The sequence below is a fragment of the Lathamus discolor genome, chromosome Z, assembly GCF_037157495.1.
Source record: "Lathamus discolor isolate bLatDis1 chromosome Z, bLatDis1.hap1, whole genome shotgun sequence".
Taxonomy (NCBI): Eukaryota; Metazoa; Chordata; class Aves; order Psittaciformes; family Psittacidae; genus Lathamus; species Lathamus discolor.
Window position 1 is genome coordinate 39550126 of NC_088909.1, and position 20999 is coordinate 39571124.

At 40.8% G+C, this 20999-nt stretch overlaps 1 protein-coding gene across 7 annotated transcripts in view; it reads left to right on the forward strand.

Moving 5' to 3' along the window:
* FER (FER tyrosine kinase) overlaps positions 1-20999 on the forward strand; it is a 184599-nt gene that overhangs the window by 118564 nt on the left and 45036 nt on the right. For 5 of the 7 annotated variants that reach the window (XM_065661402.1, XM_065661406.1, XM_065661410.1 and 2 more), the window contains exon 17: positions 8895-9018. In XM_065661402.1, the coding sequence (XP_065517474.1) occupies positions 8895-9018 (124 nt within the window). Of the gene's footprint in view, positions 1-8894; positions 9019-10487; positions 10631-20999 lie in introns of those variants that run through there. The other 2 variants (XM_065661408.1, XM_065661407.1) reach the window with 2 other exon arrangements.

The following is a 20999-nucleotide window of genomic DNA, read 5'->3' on the forward strand; positions in this document are numbered from 1 at the left end:
ACTTACTGATAAGAAACTCCCAATCAAGTATTCTAAATAGTGTTGTTTGGGAGCTATGTGCTCTATTTTGTATAGGACAATATTTATTTATTGCTTCATTTAGATTTATTATTGCTTTTATAAAAGCTATTCTTGTAATGGATTAAAAAATGATTTAAATATTCCCTGTCTTGTATAAACATAAGCTAAAGTGGGGTGTAACAGCAACTATGTCATTCATATATACATGGAAAGTTAAATGTATAGAAGAGATGTGATGTAAGACTGCCGTTCAGAAATTTACTATGAGAGTTAGCAAAATATAAAATCTAAGATTTTTGAAATCCCACGCAAATTGTTCTCCCTCTCCTCCCCTCACCTTCAGAAAATTGCCAAGAGAGCTGCTGAAATTGAGTCAGTCTTTAAATCTTTTTCTTACAAACGTTTTAACAGAGATATATAGAAAAATCTGAATTGCAGGCTTAAGTTGCACTAGTTAGCTGCTCTGAAAAAGCAATTAGCAAAGCAGGTGGTTCTAAAATGTTGATTTGTGACTGCATAATGTATACATTTGTAATAACTTTTAAAGCATTCTGGCAAATAATTTTATTCTTTTTTACCTAAATGACATTGAAATGCTGGGCCCAGATCCTTACAAGGGCCCAATGGTGAAGCTGCTGTCTTCTCAGCCACCATGTGATAAAAATTAGCCTTGAGTTTTAAGATGTCATAGTTTTTTTTTTCTGTGAATTTTTCAATAGACTAAGAACTGAGAAAACAACTGTATTGGTAATAATCTTTGTATTACAACATTTGCTAATGGAGAACATCTCAGAGAGATTTCCTCTTGTTTGGTAGTTATGACTCTTTCTCTATGACGACTGTAGTTAACAATTTGAAAATATTAAGACTGTTAAAAAGAAAGAAAATGAGGAGCTCAACACACATACATTTCTATACTGATTTTTTTGCATTTGTTTGTTTTCCTAATAGGGGTTGGGCTTTTATCTGTCATTTGCTGTGCACTTACCTTTGCTCATATTATCTGATTTCATATTACTAGCTTCTACTGTTCATATTCTATTAGGTCTCTTAATTTAGGATGAGCCTGAGCAATGCATATGCGCATGCCCTTACTTGGTAAATCAGATATGCTGGTCTCTAGATGCATAGACTCCAGTAATCTCAGCTCTCTGAGCACATGGTGTGATGGCCTGAGCCAGAGAGCATACGAATTTGTTGAGCATTTGCTAATAATCTGCATAGCGTATGCACAGGAAGGATATGCATCCAGTGGAGGATTGTGTTTTAATACTAAGACATTATTCAGGTAAAGAGCCTGTAAACTTGATCTATGACCCTGAGATTTAACTTGCAGCAATACCTGGGACAATTCAGTGGGTAAAGTCTCTCTACTGATTCTGATGTCAGTGAGGCTACTGGATGTAGGGAAACAGCATTTGACTGCCTGTTTCTTTTTCTGTCTCTACTGCCCAAGAACAGATTTCAGATGCTGTGTTAGCACATAGGTAATGAGAATTCCATGTCAGTGAACTAAATCTTACTATAATTGCAATATCATGCCCTGAACTTTGAATCCTGTATTGAAAAAGTAAAATTATTCAGATCAGCTTGAGAAAAAGCAGAGTACAATTCTCAAGTTGATGTATACTGCCCAAGATTTTCATACCTTTCAAAAAATCTGCTTAGAAAGAAATAGACTATTGGAACCTGTTAGTATTAAGAAGAACATCAGTAATCTAGAACTTGTAGTTTGGAAACTACAGACCAGTCAGTCTCACCTCTGTGCCTGAGAAAATCTTGGAGCAGATTTTCCTGGAAGGCGTGCTAAGACACATGAAAAACAACAAGGTGCTTGGTGACAGCCAGCATGGCTTCATTAAGGGGAAATCCTGCCTGACCAATTTGGTGGCCTTCTATGATGGGGCTACGGAATTGGTGGGCAGGGGTAGAGCAGTTGATGTCATCTTCCTGGACTTGTGCAAAGCATTCAGTACTGTCCCACACGACATCCTTGTCTCTAAAATGGAAAGACATCGGTTTGATAGGTCGACCACTCAGTGGATAAAGAACTGGCTGGATGGCCACACACAAAGAGTTGTGGTCAATGGCTCAATGTCCAGCTGGAGAACAGTAACGAGTGGTGTCCCTCAGGGATCGGTGTTGGGACCAGTCTTATTCAGCATCTTTACTGGTGACATGGACAGTGGGATTGAGTGCACCCTCAGCAAGTTTGCCAATGACACCAAGCTGTGTGGTCTGGTTGATACGCTGGAGGGAAGGAATGCCATCCAGAGGGACCTTGACACGCTTGTGAGGTGGGCTGATGCCAACCTTATGAAGTTTAACCATGACAAGTGCAAGGTCCTACACCTGGGTTGGAGCAACCCGAGGCACAGCTACAGGTTGGGCAGAGAAGAGATTCAGAGCAGCCCTGCAGAGAAAGACTTGGGGGTATAGGTCTATGAAAAACTCATCAAGAGCTGGCAGTGTGCACTTGCAGCCCAGAAAGCCAACCGTATCCTGGGCTCCATCAAAAGGAGCGTGACCAGCAGGTCAAAGGAGGTGATCCTGCTCCTCTACTCTGCTCTCATGAGACCTCACCTGGAGTATTGTGTGCAGTTCTGGTGTCCTCAACATAAAAAGGACATGGAACTGTTGGAACAAGTCCAGAGGAGGGCCACAAGGATGATCAGGGGACTGGAGCACCTCCCGTATGAAGACAGGCTGAGGAAGTTGGGGCTGTTCAGCCTGGAGAAGGCTGTGTGGAGACCTCATAGTAGCCTTCCAGTATCTGAAGGGGGGCTATAGGGATGCTGGGAAGGGACTCTTCATTAGGGACTATAGTGACAGGACAAGGGGTAACGGGTTCAAACTTAAACAGGGGAAGTTTAGATTGGATATAAGGAGGAAGTTCTTTCCTGTTAGGGTGGTAAGGCACTGGAATGCATTGCCCAAGGAAATTGTGAATTCCCCATCCCTGGTGGTGTCCAAGTCCAGGTTGGACAGATCCTTGGGGTGACATGGTTTAGTGTGAGGTGTCCCTGACCATGGCAGGGGAGTTGGAACTAGATGATGTTAAGGTCCTTTCCAACCCTAACCATTCTATGATTCTATGAATTATCATGTTGAATAAGGGAGAGCTAATGCTAAGAGTAGCTAAAGTACATATATGCTGTGGCTTATCTGAGCTTAACGTTAGCCCTGCTGTGTCTCAGGTGCAGCCAGTTTCATAGACTTTCTTGAAATGTTGATGGTGAAAAAAATTGGAACTTTCAGTTTCATGTTATGTGATTCAGCTGCTGTGCTTTCGACTTTGGTGGTGCTTTTTTCACTTTCCTGCTTCTGGAGAGATTGAAATCTCTATAGAGATTTTTTTTTTTTTCCTCAATTGCTTCTTGTCAGACATCACTTTAAACTTTTAATAAAAAGTTTTGCATGATCTGCCCCTGTGGTTGTATTGTGCAATTTTGCCAGCAAATTTCAGCTCTATGTCCTAGCTTGCAGTCACATCCTGAATCTTTACTGCATGCTGGTGAAAAAATCAATGCAGCAGAAAGAAAAAAAGATCAAATCCTAGCCAAATTGAAATCAGAGATAAGGTGTAGATTTTTAATGATGGTAGTGACTGGCTTTGTTTTCCATTCTTTTTTTTTTTTTCCTAGTCAGATGATTTATCTATCTCAATATCTAGCTGTTGCTAAAGCCACCTTCTGTCTGCCCTGCACTTTTTCTTCTTCTTTCCTCTTGTGCTCAGCTAAGCTTCCAGCTTCCGTTTTTCTTTGTCTCTACTTACATGCAACCTGCCATGGTTCTGCTTCTGCCACCTTCTCTCTTGTTGGGCATGTCACCCTATGAACCAGTGACCCTACCGTGGATTCCTTCACTGTGTATGTGTATGTCCAACTTCACCCTCGCAAGCCCTCTGGGTGTATACACTTACATGCAGATATACAGACCCCATTTCTTCTTTATCCTTTCCCTTCTTTGTGTTGTACATTCATATGGGCCCCTGCCTTGGTATTTGCTGCATGGTTTCCAACTATGAAGATATTAAGAGAGGAAGCAGTCAGATTCCTTTGTCAGGGTGTAGGTGGTAGTGATTAAAAACTCCTTCAGGCTCAGAGATTCTCTATTTGGTAAAACAAAACCAGAAGCCCTCTGTACATCTTCTTTTAATATAACATTTGAGATTAGAGTTTGTTTTTTATATTTTCCAATATTTTAGGCTTTGATGATACTATATTCTGTACTGAGATTGTACAAAAATATATCACCAAGTAGATGAAACTGGAAAATCTGAAAACTGAATGAAAAAAAACCCAAGCATAAAAAGTCAGCGTAGTGTTTTTGTGGCGGCAAGAACTCCTATATGCATATTATTTCTTAATTGTTATTTATTGGTATTCCTTCACATAATTGTTTTTGCTTTACCTATAACAACTTTTAAGTAAAAATATCTATTATTTAATGTGTGTGCATTTAAAAATATCCTCATTGTTTTTCTGTAGATTAGGAAAATGTTCTTCACGTATGCTTCACATGGGCTGTCATGACTTTCTAATCGGAATCCTTTTCAAGGCTAGTGATTATTGGTTTTTAACCATAGTCTGATTAAAGGAATTATTGAAACAAAACAGAATGAATTGAAACAAAACTTCCTGAGTTGATTTTCCTTTTAGTTAATTTCTGAAGTAGGTTGTACCTACGCACTCCTATAGTCCTGTATTCTTATAGCCACAATGCCAAAACATAAGCGTCCAAGAAGTCTAGCCAGCATTATTTTGTGCAGCATAGAGGACAAGGGATAGTGGCTATTGATTTCTTGCTATGATTTCTGCTTTATTCTTGACAAATAGTGACAGACTTATTTTTTCACAGGCTTTTATACCATTTGGAAATAACTAGTTAATGTGGTAAAGATTGTTGGCTTCACACTGTAGCTACTTGGTCCACCACAAATCCAAAATACTGACCGTTGTCAGTATTTTCCTCATTTTCAGTATTATAAATCTATAGTCTGTCATCCCAATTAAATTAAGTGAAATAGCACATTATGTGTTGCAACCTTCTTCATTTTACTGTAATTTAGTTATTTTGTGATAGTGGGTCATCTCCTGCACATCTCCACATTTCCACAGTGCAAGATGTGGTCTCATCACAGGTTCGTCCGCTAAATAGTCATCTGTGTTAGGTGACCATTAAGTAATATGGCCAAGAAGCATGCTGCATCTTCTTGATTAATACATGTATAAATTTAAGAAGAATTAACTGGATTCTTTAAACAAACTGCTACTTAACAAGGCTGTTTAATAAAGGAAATTCTCTCACTTTATTAAAACTTATATGTAAATAATAATTTATCATTCCATATCACTCTTAATTATTGCTGTTATGTTAACACATTCATATTTACATAATTATTATTCATAACATTATTTAAATTATGTGATGCCACGTAGAGATACAATATATAATGTATGTCTATATATCTAGAAACCAGTAAGTGAGAGATTTCACACCACAATTTCAAATCTGTTTTTTAATTCAGTGTGGATATTGGCACTCTTGGCATTCAGAGTGCCAAGACTGCGTAGAACAAGTAGATGCGTGCCATTTTGGGCACCAGCTCAGGAGAACACTGAATTATGTGCTCACATCTGATCATAAATGCCATTAAAGTTAGAAATTATTTCATTGGTGTTTCTTGTATTTTGATTTATTCTCATAGATCAAAGATAGTTTTTCTTCTCCTGCAAAACATCAGCTTACTTTTGTGTGCACCATTAATGGAACTGTTATATTGCCATAAAATACTGTTTAACATACAGCATAAAGTTTACGCTATATACTATGGCCAACACTAGGAGATGCTGGGATGTGGTATTGTTATGCTTAAAAATTCTGCATATAATGCAAAATAGTTCACATTTGCAGTGAAATACATGAAGGGGTGTTTTCAGGAATCCAGTTACTAGAGTCTGCTCTAATGGAGCTTCTGGTTAGGTACTACATTTTGTCATCTACTTAGTAAAATAATTCTATTGTATTAGGCAGACACTCCTGTACTGTTATTTATCCTCCTGTAAACCCCAAACAGGCAGTCAGTTTCTGTTTGGTGATAATACTGTAATGGTCTAATTATTTCTGTAGTACTTAGAGTGGTTGGAGCAAACCTCATTTCCTGATAAATGTCGAATGCCATTAACTGTAATAACATGTAGCGGTGTAGAATACAATAGAATCATAGAATAGTTAGAGTTGGAAAGGACCTCAAGATCATCTAGTTCCAACCCCCCTGCCATGGGCAGGGATACCTCACACTAAACCATCCCACCCAAGGCTTCATCCAACCTGGCCTTGAACACTGCCAGGGATGGAGCACTCACAACCGCCCTGGGCAACCCATTCCAGTGTCTCACCACCCTAACAGGAAAGAATTTCCTCCTTATATCCAATCTAAACTTCCCCTGTTTAAGTTTGAACCCGTTACCCCTTGTCCTATCAGTACAGTCCCTAATGAAGAGTCCCTCCCCAGCATCCCTATAGGCCCCCTTCAGATACTGGGAGGCTGCTATGCACTGGGAAGTTACAGGTTTCTGCTCTTGCGAGTTTGGCTTATTCTAGTGTAAGGAACTGAGCAGCTTTTGATCCTGTTCGGAAACAAACTGGTGAAGATTAGGATCGTAATTTGATTGCCTAAGAATATTAGGAACAAATTTGTAACATGTATTATTTCTAAATTTTAATGCATATGGTTAACTTCTAATATCTTAAAAATCTTTATCTTTAGTAGTTCCTAAGGGATTCTGGCTGGCCCAAAATGGGCAATTCCTAGCATTGTGAATAAAAAAGATTGCTCACCTTTGCTTTCATCCTTGTACTTGAAAAATGTATTCTGGCAGTCTGGTAGTTAAATACCTAGATGATCCATAGTATTGGATTATGTGGTTTATACAAACCCTTTGTTACTCTTACAAATGGAAAAATAGACTATATATGCCTTAAAGAGACTCTTTTGCTGTTATGTGCACTGCTTTTTAAAAATTGCTGGAAATCTGTCACTGAAGAAAGAATGTATCAGGTAAATTTATTCACCTGTTTAACTGGAATCACAGTATTAAGGAAATTGGAGGTCCTTAAGGAGCAGTGTACTCCAGGGGTCAATACTGTGTCCAGGCCTGTTTCAGCATCTTCATTAATGGTCTGGATGATAGGCAGAGTGCACCTTCAGCAAGTCTGCAGATGACACTGAACTGGGAGGAGGGGCTAATACACCAGAGGGTTGTGCTGTCATCCAGAGGGACCTGGACAGGCTGAAGAAATGGGCTGACAGGAACCTCATGCAGTTCAACAAGGAGAAGAGTAAAGTCCTGCAGCTGAGGGGTAGGAACAGCCCCAGCCACCAGAACATGCTGGGGACAGCCCAGCTGGGAAACAGCTTGGCAGAAAGCGACCTGGAAGTCCTGGTGGACACTAAGGGTTGAACATAGGCCAGCAATGTGCCCCTGTTGCAAAGAAGGCCAGTGGTATCTTGTGTTATGGGCTGCATTAGGAGGAGTGTTGTTAGCAGATCAAGGAAGATGATCTTTCCTCTTTACTCAGCAGTGGTGCGGCCACATCTGGAAGAGCGGGTCCAGTTCTGGGCTCCCCAGTACAAGACAGACATGAATACATTGGAGACAGTGCAGCAAAGGGCCACCAAGATGATGAAGGGACTGGAGCAGAAAGGACTGAGCAAGCTGGGACTGTTCAGCCTGGAGAAGAGAAGGGTCAGGAGGTCTCATCAATGTATACAAATACCTGCAGGGAGGGTGCAGAGAGGACAGAGCCAGGCTCTTTTCAGTCATGCCCTGTAACAGGAAGAGAGAAAATAGGCACGCACTGAAATATAGGAGGTTCCTCCTGAACGTCAGGGAATACTTCCCTGTGATGGTGACTGAGCACTGGCACAGAGAGGTTCTCGCGTCTCCATGCATGTTGATACTCAAAAGCCATCTGGGAATAGTCCTGGGTACCCAGCTCTAGGGGGCCCTGGTTGAGCAGACTGTTGAATAAATACATAATAAATAATGTGATGTGGAAAGCTCCATTACAATTTTTTGTCCTTGTCTGGAACAATAAAGTATATTTTAGAAAAAATACTTAACACAGTTAATAACAATCAGAAAATGGCATTGCAGTCCATATAATGTCTCCATATAATATATGCAGACATGTAATGTCTCTCCTGCTTATCTTTGTCCTAATTTAATTTTCAGAGACTTTTTTTTGCAAACACAAATGCCTTTTTTTGAAATCTTCCATACTGACCCCTTTCCTCCTCAGACAAGAGGGACAGTAGTTTTGTTCCTCCAAGGCAGAAGACTGTGAAGTCACAGCAACCATTGTTTGCCTTCAGTTGACAGTGTCAAATATGCAGTTAACACTGCCTGAGAAGCAAAACAATTTGATACCCCTCCAAACACATCAGTGTAGAATTTGAGATACACACATGCAAATGATCAACTAAAAATTACACTGATCTAACTAGTAGGACCTAAACTCTTAATTCAGAATTTTTGTAACCCCCTGCAGCAACCATTCTGTGATTAAGTATATTTATCACAAATTAGGTTTTGTCAACAATTTTCATATATGTCTGGATTTAATGTACACTGGTGAAGATTTTGGGTATATTAGAAACATGCTGTGCAGTTTTCACTTTAAGCACTTACTATTTAAGGGAAGTTAGGGAAACTGCATTTTGGAAGGTAAGTTCCGTGTTCTTAGGCTAACCTCAAACAGATGGGTTGAGAAAATAGCTGCATTTAGTTTGGTTTTGCACCCCTCAGAGAAGTAAATGCCAGTACACTATCTGTTGTGTCTCACTGTCCATCTGTCTGTTCTGCTAGGAGGTGATTTCCTGTCCTTTTTGAGAAAAAAGAAGGATGATCTAAAAACAAAACAGTTGGTGAAATTTTCATTGGATGCTGCTTCTGGTATGGCATATCTCGAATCCAAAAATTGTATACATAGGTAAGAAAGATTTCTTTTTCCCCATACTACTATAATTTTCGTAATTGAAAATGCTGTCTGTTTCAGTATATATGATGCATATTATCAACAAGGGTGGTGTCTACAATGGAAACAAAAAATTGACTATTTCTAGTACAAATAATGATTGCTTGGCTAATTTAAAACTATTGTGTTCATTTGGGTAAAAATAAGTACGATATTATTAGATCTGTATCATTTGTTGCTATTAAGATGTTAATAATGATTTTTCACAATAATAGTTGCATTATAAGAAGTGTCATCCATACAGTGACAGTGAATCATGGCAGAAAGCAAACTGTGAGGCTTTCCTGTCTGAAATTCACAGATTTGCCTGGCCAATAAAGAAGTTAAATTACATTTGGAGTGTGTGTCAGAAAAATGCACTGGTTTCTCAGATAATAAAGGGAAAAAACTAGAGTTCTGTATATTAAAATATTAATTACCTATGCTGCTTTCTCTAAGATACTGAAGATTATCAGGCATTATGCTCTTGGGGTACCAAATGTCTCTTCATAACATGCCTTTTTGGTTTTTCTTCTCCAGTTTGACTTTGCCATGGCACTGCTTGTACTTAGTTTGTGTCAAAGGGAATGTACTCAATTTCCACCTATTTTTCTCCAAAAACATGACAGTGCATACCCTGCTACACTGATACGGCTGAAATATGAGACATAAGCATGATGATAATCCACTTGACAGAAAAAAATTTGAAGAACAAGTTTTCATTTGTTATGTTGAAACATAACTTCTGCTTTGAGTTATAGAACATTTGTATGTGAACTGTGTGCCACTTCACTTCCATAATCAGTCTGTTTCATATTTAGCATCATTCTGATGAATGCTGTTATCGGAGACCTGAGTGGTATTCTCGTATGTTTTTATTAACAGTGAATTTTGCAATCACAACCGTGCAGGTCAAGAAGTAGATATATCTTTTTCCTAGTTTCAGCAGTAGCAGTCATTTTTTTCTCCTTCTTGGTAGCTGGTGCAGCGCTGTGTTTCTGACTTTTGGCCTGGGAACGGGGCTGATAACACCAATGTTTTTAGTTACTGCTCAAATGTTTGGTCTGACCAAGGACTTTCTGAGCCTCATGCTCTGCCAGGGAGGAGGGGAAGCTGGGAGGAAGCAGAGACAGGACACCTGAACCAAACTGACCAAAGAAGTATTCCATAGCACAGCACGTCCTGCCCAGGATGTAACTGAGTTACCCGGAAGGCTAGCTCACTGCAGGGTTGGACGAGGTTTCTGTTGGTGCTTGGTCGGGCGGGGTGGGGTGAGTTATTGGTCGGCTGGTGCTGAGGTGTTGTATTTTCTTCCCTTGTTATTTCCTTTATTATTATTACTGGTGGTAGCAGTAGTGACCTGTGTTATACCTCAGTTACTAAACTGTTCTTATCTCAACCCGTGGGAGTTGCATTCATTTCTATTCTCCTCTCCTTCCCTCCAGGAGTAAGGGGAGGGAAAGAAGGAGAGTGAGACAACGACTGCGTGATTCATGGCTGACTGGGTTTAAACCACGACAATCTTTAAAAACACGCTTCCAGTGACAGTGAGCCTAAAACCTATTTATAAAATCTGACAGTATTATCACAGGTGTCATTTATGTATTTTTTGTGTGGGTTTTTTTTTGTTTGTTTGTTTGTTTTTGGGTTTTGTTTTTTTTTTGTGTTGAACTTGATTTAAGGTGATTCGGAGAAAACTCCAGGAGCAAACTTGCCCACAAAGTTTTCAAGCTGACAAGCAGGTATTCTTTATTGCGGTGCCGGGAGACACGGGGGATAGCTCCTCCTAATGTGTGTCTCTCCTGTTGCTACACAAGCCATCCTTATATAGTCCTTGGACATACATACATTACATCATTTTCCAGAAAGTTCCCCACCTGCGTACAGAATTGTGGTGGTGGTCTCTGAGGATTGTTTACTTCTTCCAATAATCTTCATCACTTCTGGCAGCCTTTGAAGCACGCCCAGTAGATGCTTATACCAGCTTAATTGGTTCGTTAGCACCACAGACATCATAATCCCCCTGTCCTCCTACTTATCAGTTGGTTTAACTGTAGCCCATCCTGGGCACCTTGTCTCAAATCCCCCCTTTTTCTGTCCTTTTGCAAATTCTTTTGCAACACTTTATATACTACCATTGCCGTCTAAAGTCTTTTTGAAATAATTTCCCATTTCTACTTGATGCTTGATTTAATTTCTCTTCCAATTTTCATTATTTATCATAGACCTTTTATAATACCAGAGGGAACATTGTATCATAGCACAAGTAATCAATATTAAAATAATTAACATCAATATTCCTGCAACCAGTTGCCGCAACCAGTTGCCTCAACCAGCAGAGATTAGGTAACCATGAAGTTAACTTTTGCCATATTTCTTCAAAACCCCAGGAGGTGTCATCCATGGCCATTTCATGAAATATCTTAGTTTGTTTCCAATTTTCCTCCAGATCTCTTCCAATTCTGCCACTTTGGTCTATATAGGAGCAACAACTTTCATTGATTATGGAATAAAACCCTCCTTGTGATGCCAATAACATGTCTAGAGCCATTCAGTTTTGTAATACCACCTTAGATAGGCTGGTTATCTCTTGTTGGTCTGCCTAGATTATATAATTTTTTTTACTTTCTATTTCCTCTATGGTTGCTGAGATACAATTGCTTTCTCTAATTCACTTATTCCCAAAGATGGAATTAGCCCTCTTACAAAACTATGAAATACAGTGTGCCATTCAATAGTAGGGTTAAATCCTCGCTTAATCCGTTTAGCAAAATTTCTAATCCAGGTCCTGGAAGGATACCTGTCGATAATAGTAAAATTGGGTATTACAGCACCTAAGGTGCATGCCCCCTTCCAGCTGGGGGCTAGAGTCTTATAAGCATTTTCTCCACATAACCAATACCATCCTTTCCCTTTAGGAACGGGCCACCTCTGGACTACGATACCATCTATATTAATAGTATGATTGCAGTTTGAATGGTGACCTACATCTGTGGCATTTAAACAAGCATGATTTCCTACCCTGGTTCCTGGTGTAATACATTTTTGTGCACAGGTGTAATATTTATTACCCTTATTAGGATTAACTATTCCAAATTTTAATCTTTCCTTTGAATACAGATTGCTAGTGTTCACCCACAAATCTGTCCATGAGACAGTGTTAGGAACTGGAACTCCAGTTAATGGGAGATCCAGGCTTTCTCCTGATTTAGGCAACTGTGCACACACCCAACAGTCACTACAATTAAAACCTTAGTGACATTCTGCACTAATTTCAGGTATAAATTCTGGTTCCAAGCTTGTGCGCCAGTTACCATATGAGTCCAAATTATGACTGGCGCAATTTCATACGTAAGGGTCCTGAAGGTTTGATCCTCCATGTCTTCTCTGGCTCTGGTGGTTTCTTTATTCTTGAATAATGTATTCAAGCAGGTTGTTCCTTTATCTTCACTGCTGTAAAGGTGGTCAGTAATATCTGGTACAGTCCGCTCCACTTCTCCTGTAGAGGATCTCCTGAAACATTCTTAACATAAACCCAGTCTCAAGATCTGAAAGGGCGAATTGGATAATCCAAACCTCTTGTTCTTTTCCCTACTGTTCTCTTATTTATCTCCTCCAATTGTTTTCCCAGATTGATCAGAAACTGTCAGAGATAGCCTTCCCCCACATCCTGAAGACTTTCTCCTTTAAACTGAGACTGATACGGTCTTCCATACAGAATCTCAAATGGGCTAACCTCTTCTTTCGACCGAGGTTTAGTTCGAATTCTTAATAAAGCTGGTGGTAATGCTTGGTACCAATATAAATTCATTTATTTCCTGACATATTTTACTTATCTGTTGTTTGATCAGATGATTCATCTTTTCTGTTGCCCACTGACCCGAGGCCTGTATGGAACATGCAGTTGCCAATCAATTTTCAATTTTTTGCTAATTTCTTGTAACAATTTTGCACTAAAGTGTGAACCTTGGTCCGAAGAAATTGTCTCTGGTACTCTAAAACGAGGTATTATCTCGTTAAATAATGTTTTAATCACTTGTCTTGCATAATTTATCTTACAAGGGAATGCTTCTGGCCAGCCTGAAAAAGTATCCATTAACACCAACAAATATTGATAAACCCGTTTCTTGGTAATTCAGAAAAATCTATTTGCCACTGCTGTCCCAGATAACTTCCTCTCCCAATTGTCCCAATTTTATTTCTATTTTCAGTTTTAGGATTATTCTTAAGACACAGCTGACATTGTTTTGTCACTAATTGAACTATAGTATATAGATTTCTTTCTACAATTTGTTTGTTTAAGTATTTATACAAAGAATTACTACCACAATGAGTTTTCTTATGTTCCTCCTGAACTAACTTCCAGAGTTGGTTATAGGGGATTACAATTCGCCCATCAGGTATCTGAACCCCACCTTCTTTATTTTCCTGTCCTTTTAGATCTTCAGTTGATTTTCTATCCTCTTTTGAATACCTAGGTTTAGATTTCTCAAGTGTCAGTTTGCCATCAGGGATTAAGGACATAATTTTAAATTGTTCAGCTGCTTGTTTTGCTTCAAAATCGGCCATATTATTTCCAGTTTCCTGATCAGAGTCACCTTGCTGATGCCCTCTACAGTACATAATAGCTACTTCCTCAGGTAGCTGAACAGCTTCCAGTAGCAGTAGAATTTCTCTAGCATGACTAATCTGTTTCCCTTATGTGTTCAAAAGTCCTCATTCTTTCTAGATAGCACCATGTGCGTGTACCACAACAAATGCGTATTTAGAATCAGTCCAAATATTTATCCTTTTATCTTTAGCCAATTCCAGGGCTCTCATTAACGCTGTTATTTCTGCCTTCTGGGCAGAGATGTTTGAGGGTAAAGGTTTAGCATCTATTACCTGTGAAGTGGTGGTTACAGCATATCCTGCCATTTGTTTACCATTTTTCATTAAGCTACTACCATCAGTAAACCAAGAATCAGCATCTTCAAGGGGTTTTTCTTTCAAGTCTGGTCAGCTCGAATACACAGTCTCTATGGTGGCCAAGCAGTCATGTGTTAGTGGTTCTGTCAATTGTTCCTGCAAAGAGGATGCTGGATTCACAGCATTAGTGACCACAATTTCTATATCATCCTGTTCCACAAGGGTGGCCTGGTATTTTAAAAAAAGCGAAGGAGATAATCAATGGGCTCCTTTCTGGTCCAGGACTGCTGATACCACATGGGACACTAGCACAGCAATCTTTTGTCCCAAGGTGAATTTGCGAGCCTCTTCAGTGTTCATGACAACTGCTGCCACAGCCCTTAGGCATCCAGGCCATCCTTTGCTCTCTTCATCCAGCTGTTTTGAAAAATCATAGAATCATAGAATAGTTAGGGTTGGAAAGGACCTCAAGATCATCTAGTTCCAACCCCCCTGCCATGGGCAGGGACACCTCACACTAAACCATCCCACACAAGGCTTCATCCCACCTGGCCTTGAACACTGCCAGGGATGGAGCACTCACAACTTCCCTGGGCAACCGATTCCAGTGCCTCACCACCCTAACAGGAAAGAAGTTCCTCCTTATATCCAATTTAAACTTCCCCTATTTAAGTTTTAACCCGTTACCCCTTGTCCTGACATTACAGTCCCTGACGATGAGACCCTCCCCAGCATCCCTATAGGCCCCCTTCAGGTACTGGAAGGCTGCTATGAGGTCTCCACGCAGCCTTCTCCAGGCTGAACAGCCCCAACTTTCCCAGCCTGTCTTCATACGGGAGGTGCTCCAGTCCCCTGATCATCCTCGTGGCCCTCCTCTGGACTTGTTCCAGCAGTTCCATGTCCTTTTTATGTTGAGGACACCAGAACTGCACACAATACTCCAGGTGAGGTCTCACAAGAGCAGAGTAGAGGGGCAGGATCACCTCCTTCGACCTGCTGGTCACGCTCCTTTTGATGCAGCCCAGGATACGGTTGGCTTTCTGGGCTGCGAGCGCACACTGCCGGCTCATGTTCATTTTCTCATCGACCAGCACCCCCAAGTCCTTCTCTGCAGGGCTGCTCTGAATACACCACTGCCGTTCTGTATGGTCCTAGTTTCTGAGCAAGGACCCCCAAAGCTATTCCCTGTTCTTCATAGGAATATAGCCTAAAGGATTTAGTCACATCCGAAAGTCACAGAGCTGCAGCTCTCATTAGCTCTGTTTTTAAATTTCTAAAAGCCCTCTCTTGCTTTATCAGTACATTTTAAAGAGGGAGGGTTTCCTTTCAATGGTTCATATAGTAGTCTTACCAGAACACCGTAATCATGGATCCAAAGTCTGCACCATCCAGTCATTCCCAGGAGTGTCCGGAGCTCCCTGATGGTCGACGGTCATGGAGTCTGACAAATGGCTTCTTTTCTAGCAACTCCAAGTTCTGTCTGTCCTCCTGCTATTTCATATCCTAGGTAGGAAACTCAGGTTTGGATTAGTTGGGCCTCTTGTTTGGATACCCTATGACCATTCAGTCCCAGGAAATTTCATAATTCAAGTGTCCACTGGATACATTCTTCCTTTGTTTCTGTAGCAATTAATAAGTCATCCACATATTGTAACAGAGTCCCTGTCTGAGTAGGTGGCTTCCATGATTCTAGTTCTCGTGCTAGCTGGTTTCCAAAAATTGCTGGACTGTTTTTAAACCCTTTAGGTACTACCGTCCGAGTTAATTGAGTTTCCCTACCTGTGTCAGGATTTTCCCATTCAAAAGCAAGTAAATTTGGCTTTCTTTGGCCAATGGTAAGCAAAAGAAAGCATCCTTTAAATCCAGGATGGCAAACCATTTCTGATTATTACTCAATTTAGTCAATAAGTCATACGAATTAGCTACTACTGGACGAGTATCCTCTGCAATTTTGTTGATTGCCCTGTGATCTTCAACCAATCTGCAACTTTTCCCATCATATTTCTTTACTGTCCAGATAGGAGTATTATATTCCAATTCAAATTCAATTAATAATCTATATTTGAAAATTTATCAATGATTTTTTTGATTCCCTTTGATCTTCTAATTTTAAGGGATATTGTTTTATTCTAATTGGGCAAGCCCCTCCCTTTTTTATTTCCACTTTAACAGGCAAAGCATTTTTCACCTTGCCTGGAACTTCAGATGCCCATACTCCCAGATATATCTGATTAAGGTTTTCTTCTAAAGATTTTAGAGAATTTGGCATGCATAAAAATTTAGGCATTGCTATTTTTTTTCCCCAATTTGTACTTTAAAGGGTTCAGAAAGAATGCCTCTCTTCTTTTTTTTTTTTTTTCTTTTTTTTTTTCTTCTTTTTCTTGGTGGCCAGTAGCTCCCACATCTGTAACGAATTCTTTTCTCTCTGATTTAAGACCAAATAAGTTGCTCCTGTATCCACTAAAATTCCACTTTATTTCTTCTAATCCCTAGTTTTAATTTAACCAGTGGATCTGGTAGGGTATATTCCCCAGCTCCCTGTCAGTCTAGTTCCAGTTCAGTCACCAGAGCCACCCCATGGCACTGCGCCTCGCCCCCGCCCCCCCCAGGCAGTCTCACTTCCAACATCCAAACTCCCCATAGCACGCACACGGATCCACTTTCACAGAAGAGCCCACTCCCCCACCTCTGCCTGACATGCCTCCTCCTGTGCTTTGGGCTGTTCTAGCTCCCATCCTTTCCCCCTTGGTTTTTCCCTTTTTTTTCCTCAGAGTTGCTCACCCTACTCTCCAGTGGTTACAGATGCCTGCCTCTGCAACAGCACTTCTGGTTTAACCCTTTCTTAAATCTGAATGTGGATCTGCTGCTTGTTGCCAGTGACAGCAATCTCCTCCTCCTTATCAGTATCTGATAGGACAGATGCAGAGGGTGCTACTCTTCAAGGTATTTATGATACATAATTTTCCAGCCTATCTTCGTGATTACTGTTTTTTAACTTTAAAAATCCCCAGTATCACAGGCTGAACAGCATCTCTCCATCTCAACTTTCAGTTTTCCCTGTCCTTTTCCAAAGCCAAAGTTATGGGATCTGGCAGAGCTGTATTACTTTTGCATTCAGTCTGTTACTCTGGGTGGTTTCTTAAAGTGAAAAACATGTCTGCATACATTAATTCATCCCATTTTCCTTGCCTCCTCAAAACAACATTAATTATAACAATGTATTACAGTTCAGAGTTCCATTTTTAGGCCATTTTTCCTGATCTTCCAAAGTATACAAAGGCCACCATCAGTTACAGTATTTCACCAGTATTTTCTTATTTCCTGAGCCCCCAGGAGACCCTCCAAATTCTTTCTACTGTGCCAAAATGCACCCTAAAGGACTCTTTTTCAAGATCTCTTCACTCTGCTGATTTTCCGTTATCAATCTCACATTCACACACACGCACGGGATCCCACAGACACACTCCACATAGTTACAACACTTGAGACAGAGACTAAAATTCAATCAAACGACAACTAATAACACCGTTATAACATCCTGTCACCAATACCAAATCACAAGACCAAAATCTTTACTGTAACATGTCACAAAATAAGATGAATACCAGTAGAATCAAAAGCAATACTTCCTAACCGCTACGGCTCAGGCCATATTGTAACATTAATAGGAGGGTTTCCTTGAACCCTTTATATTTGACCAGCCTGTCAGTGTCCCAAGAAGGACAAGACCCTTATGTCTGACCAGCCCGTCTGTGTCCCTCTGTGGGAACCGTACTGGACAGCCCACTGTATCGGAGGGTGATTCGACTAACCTGTTCAGGGACCCACTCTGACAGCATCACTAATCAAATCCCTTATGGGCTGTTGATAGCACACTGGACCCAAAACCATTTCCACAAGACACCCCCTGCATCTTGTATGACCCAAACCACAAGATACCCCCTGCTTAGTTATAATAGTCTGTCACTGATACCAAAATCACAAGACCAAAATCCTTAATGTAACAAGCCACAAAATAAATCAAATACCAACAGGATCCAAAACCATTTCCACAAGACACCCCCTGCGTCTTGTAGGACCCAAACCACAAGAAGCCCCCTGCTTCTAGTGGGTGTATACCAAACGATTGCTAGCAGCTGGGTATACGCCTTTACCTACGAGATTTCCTATCTCGATTTATAGAAGGCTTCCAAACCTTGTGTACGCTTACCAAACCAACCCAATTACCAATTACCAATACCCAATTACCAATTTAGTCTTTATGCAAGATACCCCCTGCACTTTACAGACAAAAGAAAAAAATACCTTTTATGAAGATGGTCCTTGTCTGCTTCCGCAGTGATCCGAATGAGTCGAGGGGTCCCTCCAGGAAAAATTCCCGAGGGCCCTAGGGAGCCCTGTCCTCAGCAGGTCCTGCAGCTGAGCAGAGAGGGTCCCATCTGTGGTGCCAAACTGATTCAGAGAAAACTCCAGGAACAAACTTGCCCACAAAGTTTTCAAGCTGACAAGCAGGTATTCTTTATTGAGGCGCCGGGAGACATGGGGGATAGCTCCTCCTAACGTGTGTCTCTCCTATTGATACACAAGCCATCCTTATATAGTCCCTGGACATACATACATTACATCATTTTCCAGAAAGTTCCCCACCTGCGTACAGAATTGTGGTGGTGGTCTCTGAGGGTCGTTTACTTCTTCCAACAATCTTCATCACTTCTGGCAGCCTTTGATGCTTATACCAGCTTAATTGGTTCATTAGCACCACAGACATCATAATCCTCCTGTCCTCCTATTTATCGGTTGGTTTAACTGTAGTCCATCCTGGACACCTGCCATTCCCAGATACTCCTTACCCTTGCATCCTGTTCTTCTAGACTGTTTTTCTTAAAACTATGTCAACTATAACGATTTATCTTGTACAAGAATTCTCAGTATGTTCTCCCGCTGTACTCTATTTTTTTTTTATGTATCATGCACTTCAGTAATTTTCCCACTGCTACCGTTACAAAGCCATCAAACTTCACATTACGTAAAACTGATTCTAAAGGTTTACATATTCCATTTTGTAATTTTGCACACCCCCCCCCCCTTGTCTCAAAGGAAGCTTAAATGGAATAGTAATCTTATTCTGTTTGCAAAATTTCGAAAAATATTTGGAAATGCAAGTTAATTTGAAAACTTATGCAGGATCATGATATAAAAGAAGGACTGAAAAGAACAAAAAAAAAAAATACCCTAAAACACACAATATAAAACTATGGAATATTCCTTTTGGGAAATCCCAGAAAAGCATTATAAGCACCATGGCAAAAAATAGGATTAAGGTCCCAGCATTGTGTCATAGGTTTCAGAGCCTGGCTCTGTTTGCCGAGAAAATAACATAAAAAGTCAGAGCAAGTCACAGCATTAGGGATTTACACAAGCCACATAAATGCTCTAATGCCTAATAATTTCTGTAACTGTCAGATCGGTGTTAAATCAAAAGTGCCTGTTTAGAACTCCTGTGTTCTTATAAGTTAAAACTAGAGGGAAAAATAATTGCCAAACAGCTAAAACTTATTAGAGATGTATTGTTGCATGTCTTAGTTAATAACTGTAATTACTGAGGAAGAGTAAGGTATTTATTTGTTAAATGGTAGAGCAATGCCTCCAAAATATAAATAATTTTACAAAAAAAGTATTTTTTGAGAAATACTTTCCCTTCTTCTCCCCCCCTTTTTTTGTTCAATTCTGGGAAGAAGGTATCTCTGCATGTCTGTGTGGGCTAGTACTGTTCTAATAGCTGTAGATCAAAATGTGGCTTCAGTGTAGCTCTGAAAGGCGCACTCGTTTTTAGCAGTGAATAGGACCAGCTATTCTTAAGGTATGTTGAAAAAGCTAATAGTGATTCAGAGAATATATTTCACAGAGAAGATATATGTAGCAGTGTCTTACCATATGAAGATTTGATTGCGTCATTGCTTTCAGTTAGAATGCTAAATACAAATGTCATGCAGATCGCAAGTTGGGAAACAGAGCTATAGTCTGATCTGTTTAATCATAGAATTATAGAATCATAGAATAGTTAGGGTTGGAAAGGACCTTAAGATCATCTAGTTCCAACCCCCCTGCCATGGGCAGGGACACCTCACACTAAACCATCCCACACAAGGCTTCATCCAACCTAGCCTTGAACACTGACAGGGATGGAGCACTTACAGCTTCCCTGGGCAACCCATTCCAGTGCCTTACCACCCTAACAGGAAAGAATTTCCTCCTTATATCCAATCTAAACTTCCTTGATGAAGAGTCCCTCCCCAGCATCCCTATGGGCCCCCTTCAGATACTGGGAGGCTGCTATGAGGTCTCCACGCAGCCTTCTCTTCTCCAGGCTGAACAGCCCCAACTTTCTCAGCCTATCTTCATTCGGGAGGTGCTCCAGTCCCCTGATCATCCTCGTGGCCCTCCTCTGGACTTGTTCCAACAGTTCCATGTCCTTTTTATGTTGAGGACACCAGAACTGTACACAATACTCCAGGTGAGGTCTCACAAGAGCAGAGTAGAGGGGCAGGATCACCTCCTTCGACTTGTTGGTCACGCTACTTTTGATGCAGCCCAGGATACGGTTGGCTTTCTGGGCTGCGAGCGCACACTGCCGGCTCATGTTCATTTTCTCATCAACCAGCACCCCCAAGTCCTTCTCCGCAGGGCCTCTGTGAATCTCTTCTTTGCCCAGTCTGTAGCTGTGCCTGGGATTGCTCCGACCCAGGTGTAGGACCTTGCACTTGGCATGGTTGAACTTCATAAGGTTGGTATTAGCCCACCTCACAAGCATGTCAAGGTCCCTCTGGAAGGCATTCCTTCCCTCCAGCGTATCGACCAGACCACACAGCTTGGTGTCATCGGCAAACTTGCTGAGGGCGCACTCAATCCCACTGTCCATGTCAGCAATGAAGATGTTAAACAAGACCGGTCCCAACACCGATCCCTGTGGGACACCACTCGTTACCGGCCTCCAGCCGGACATTGAGCCGTTGACCACAACTCTTTGTGTGCGGCCATCCAGCCAGTTC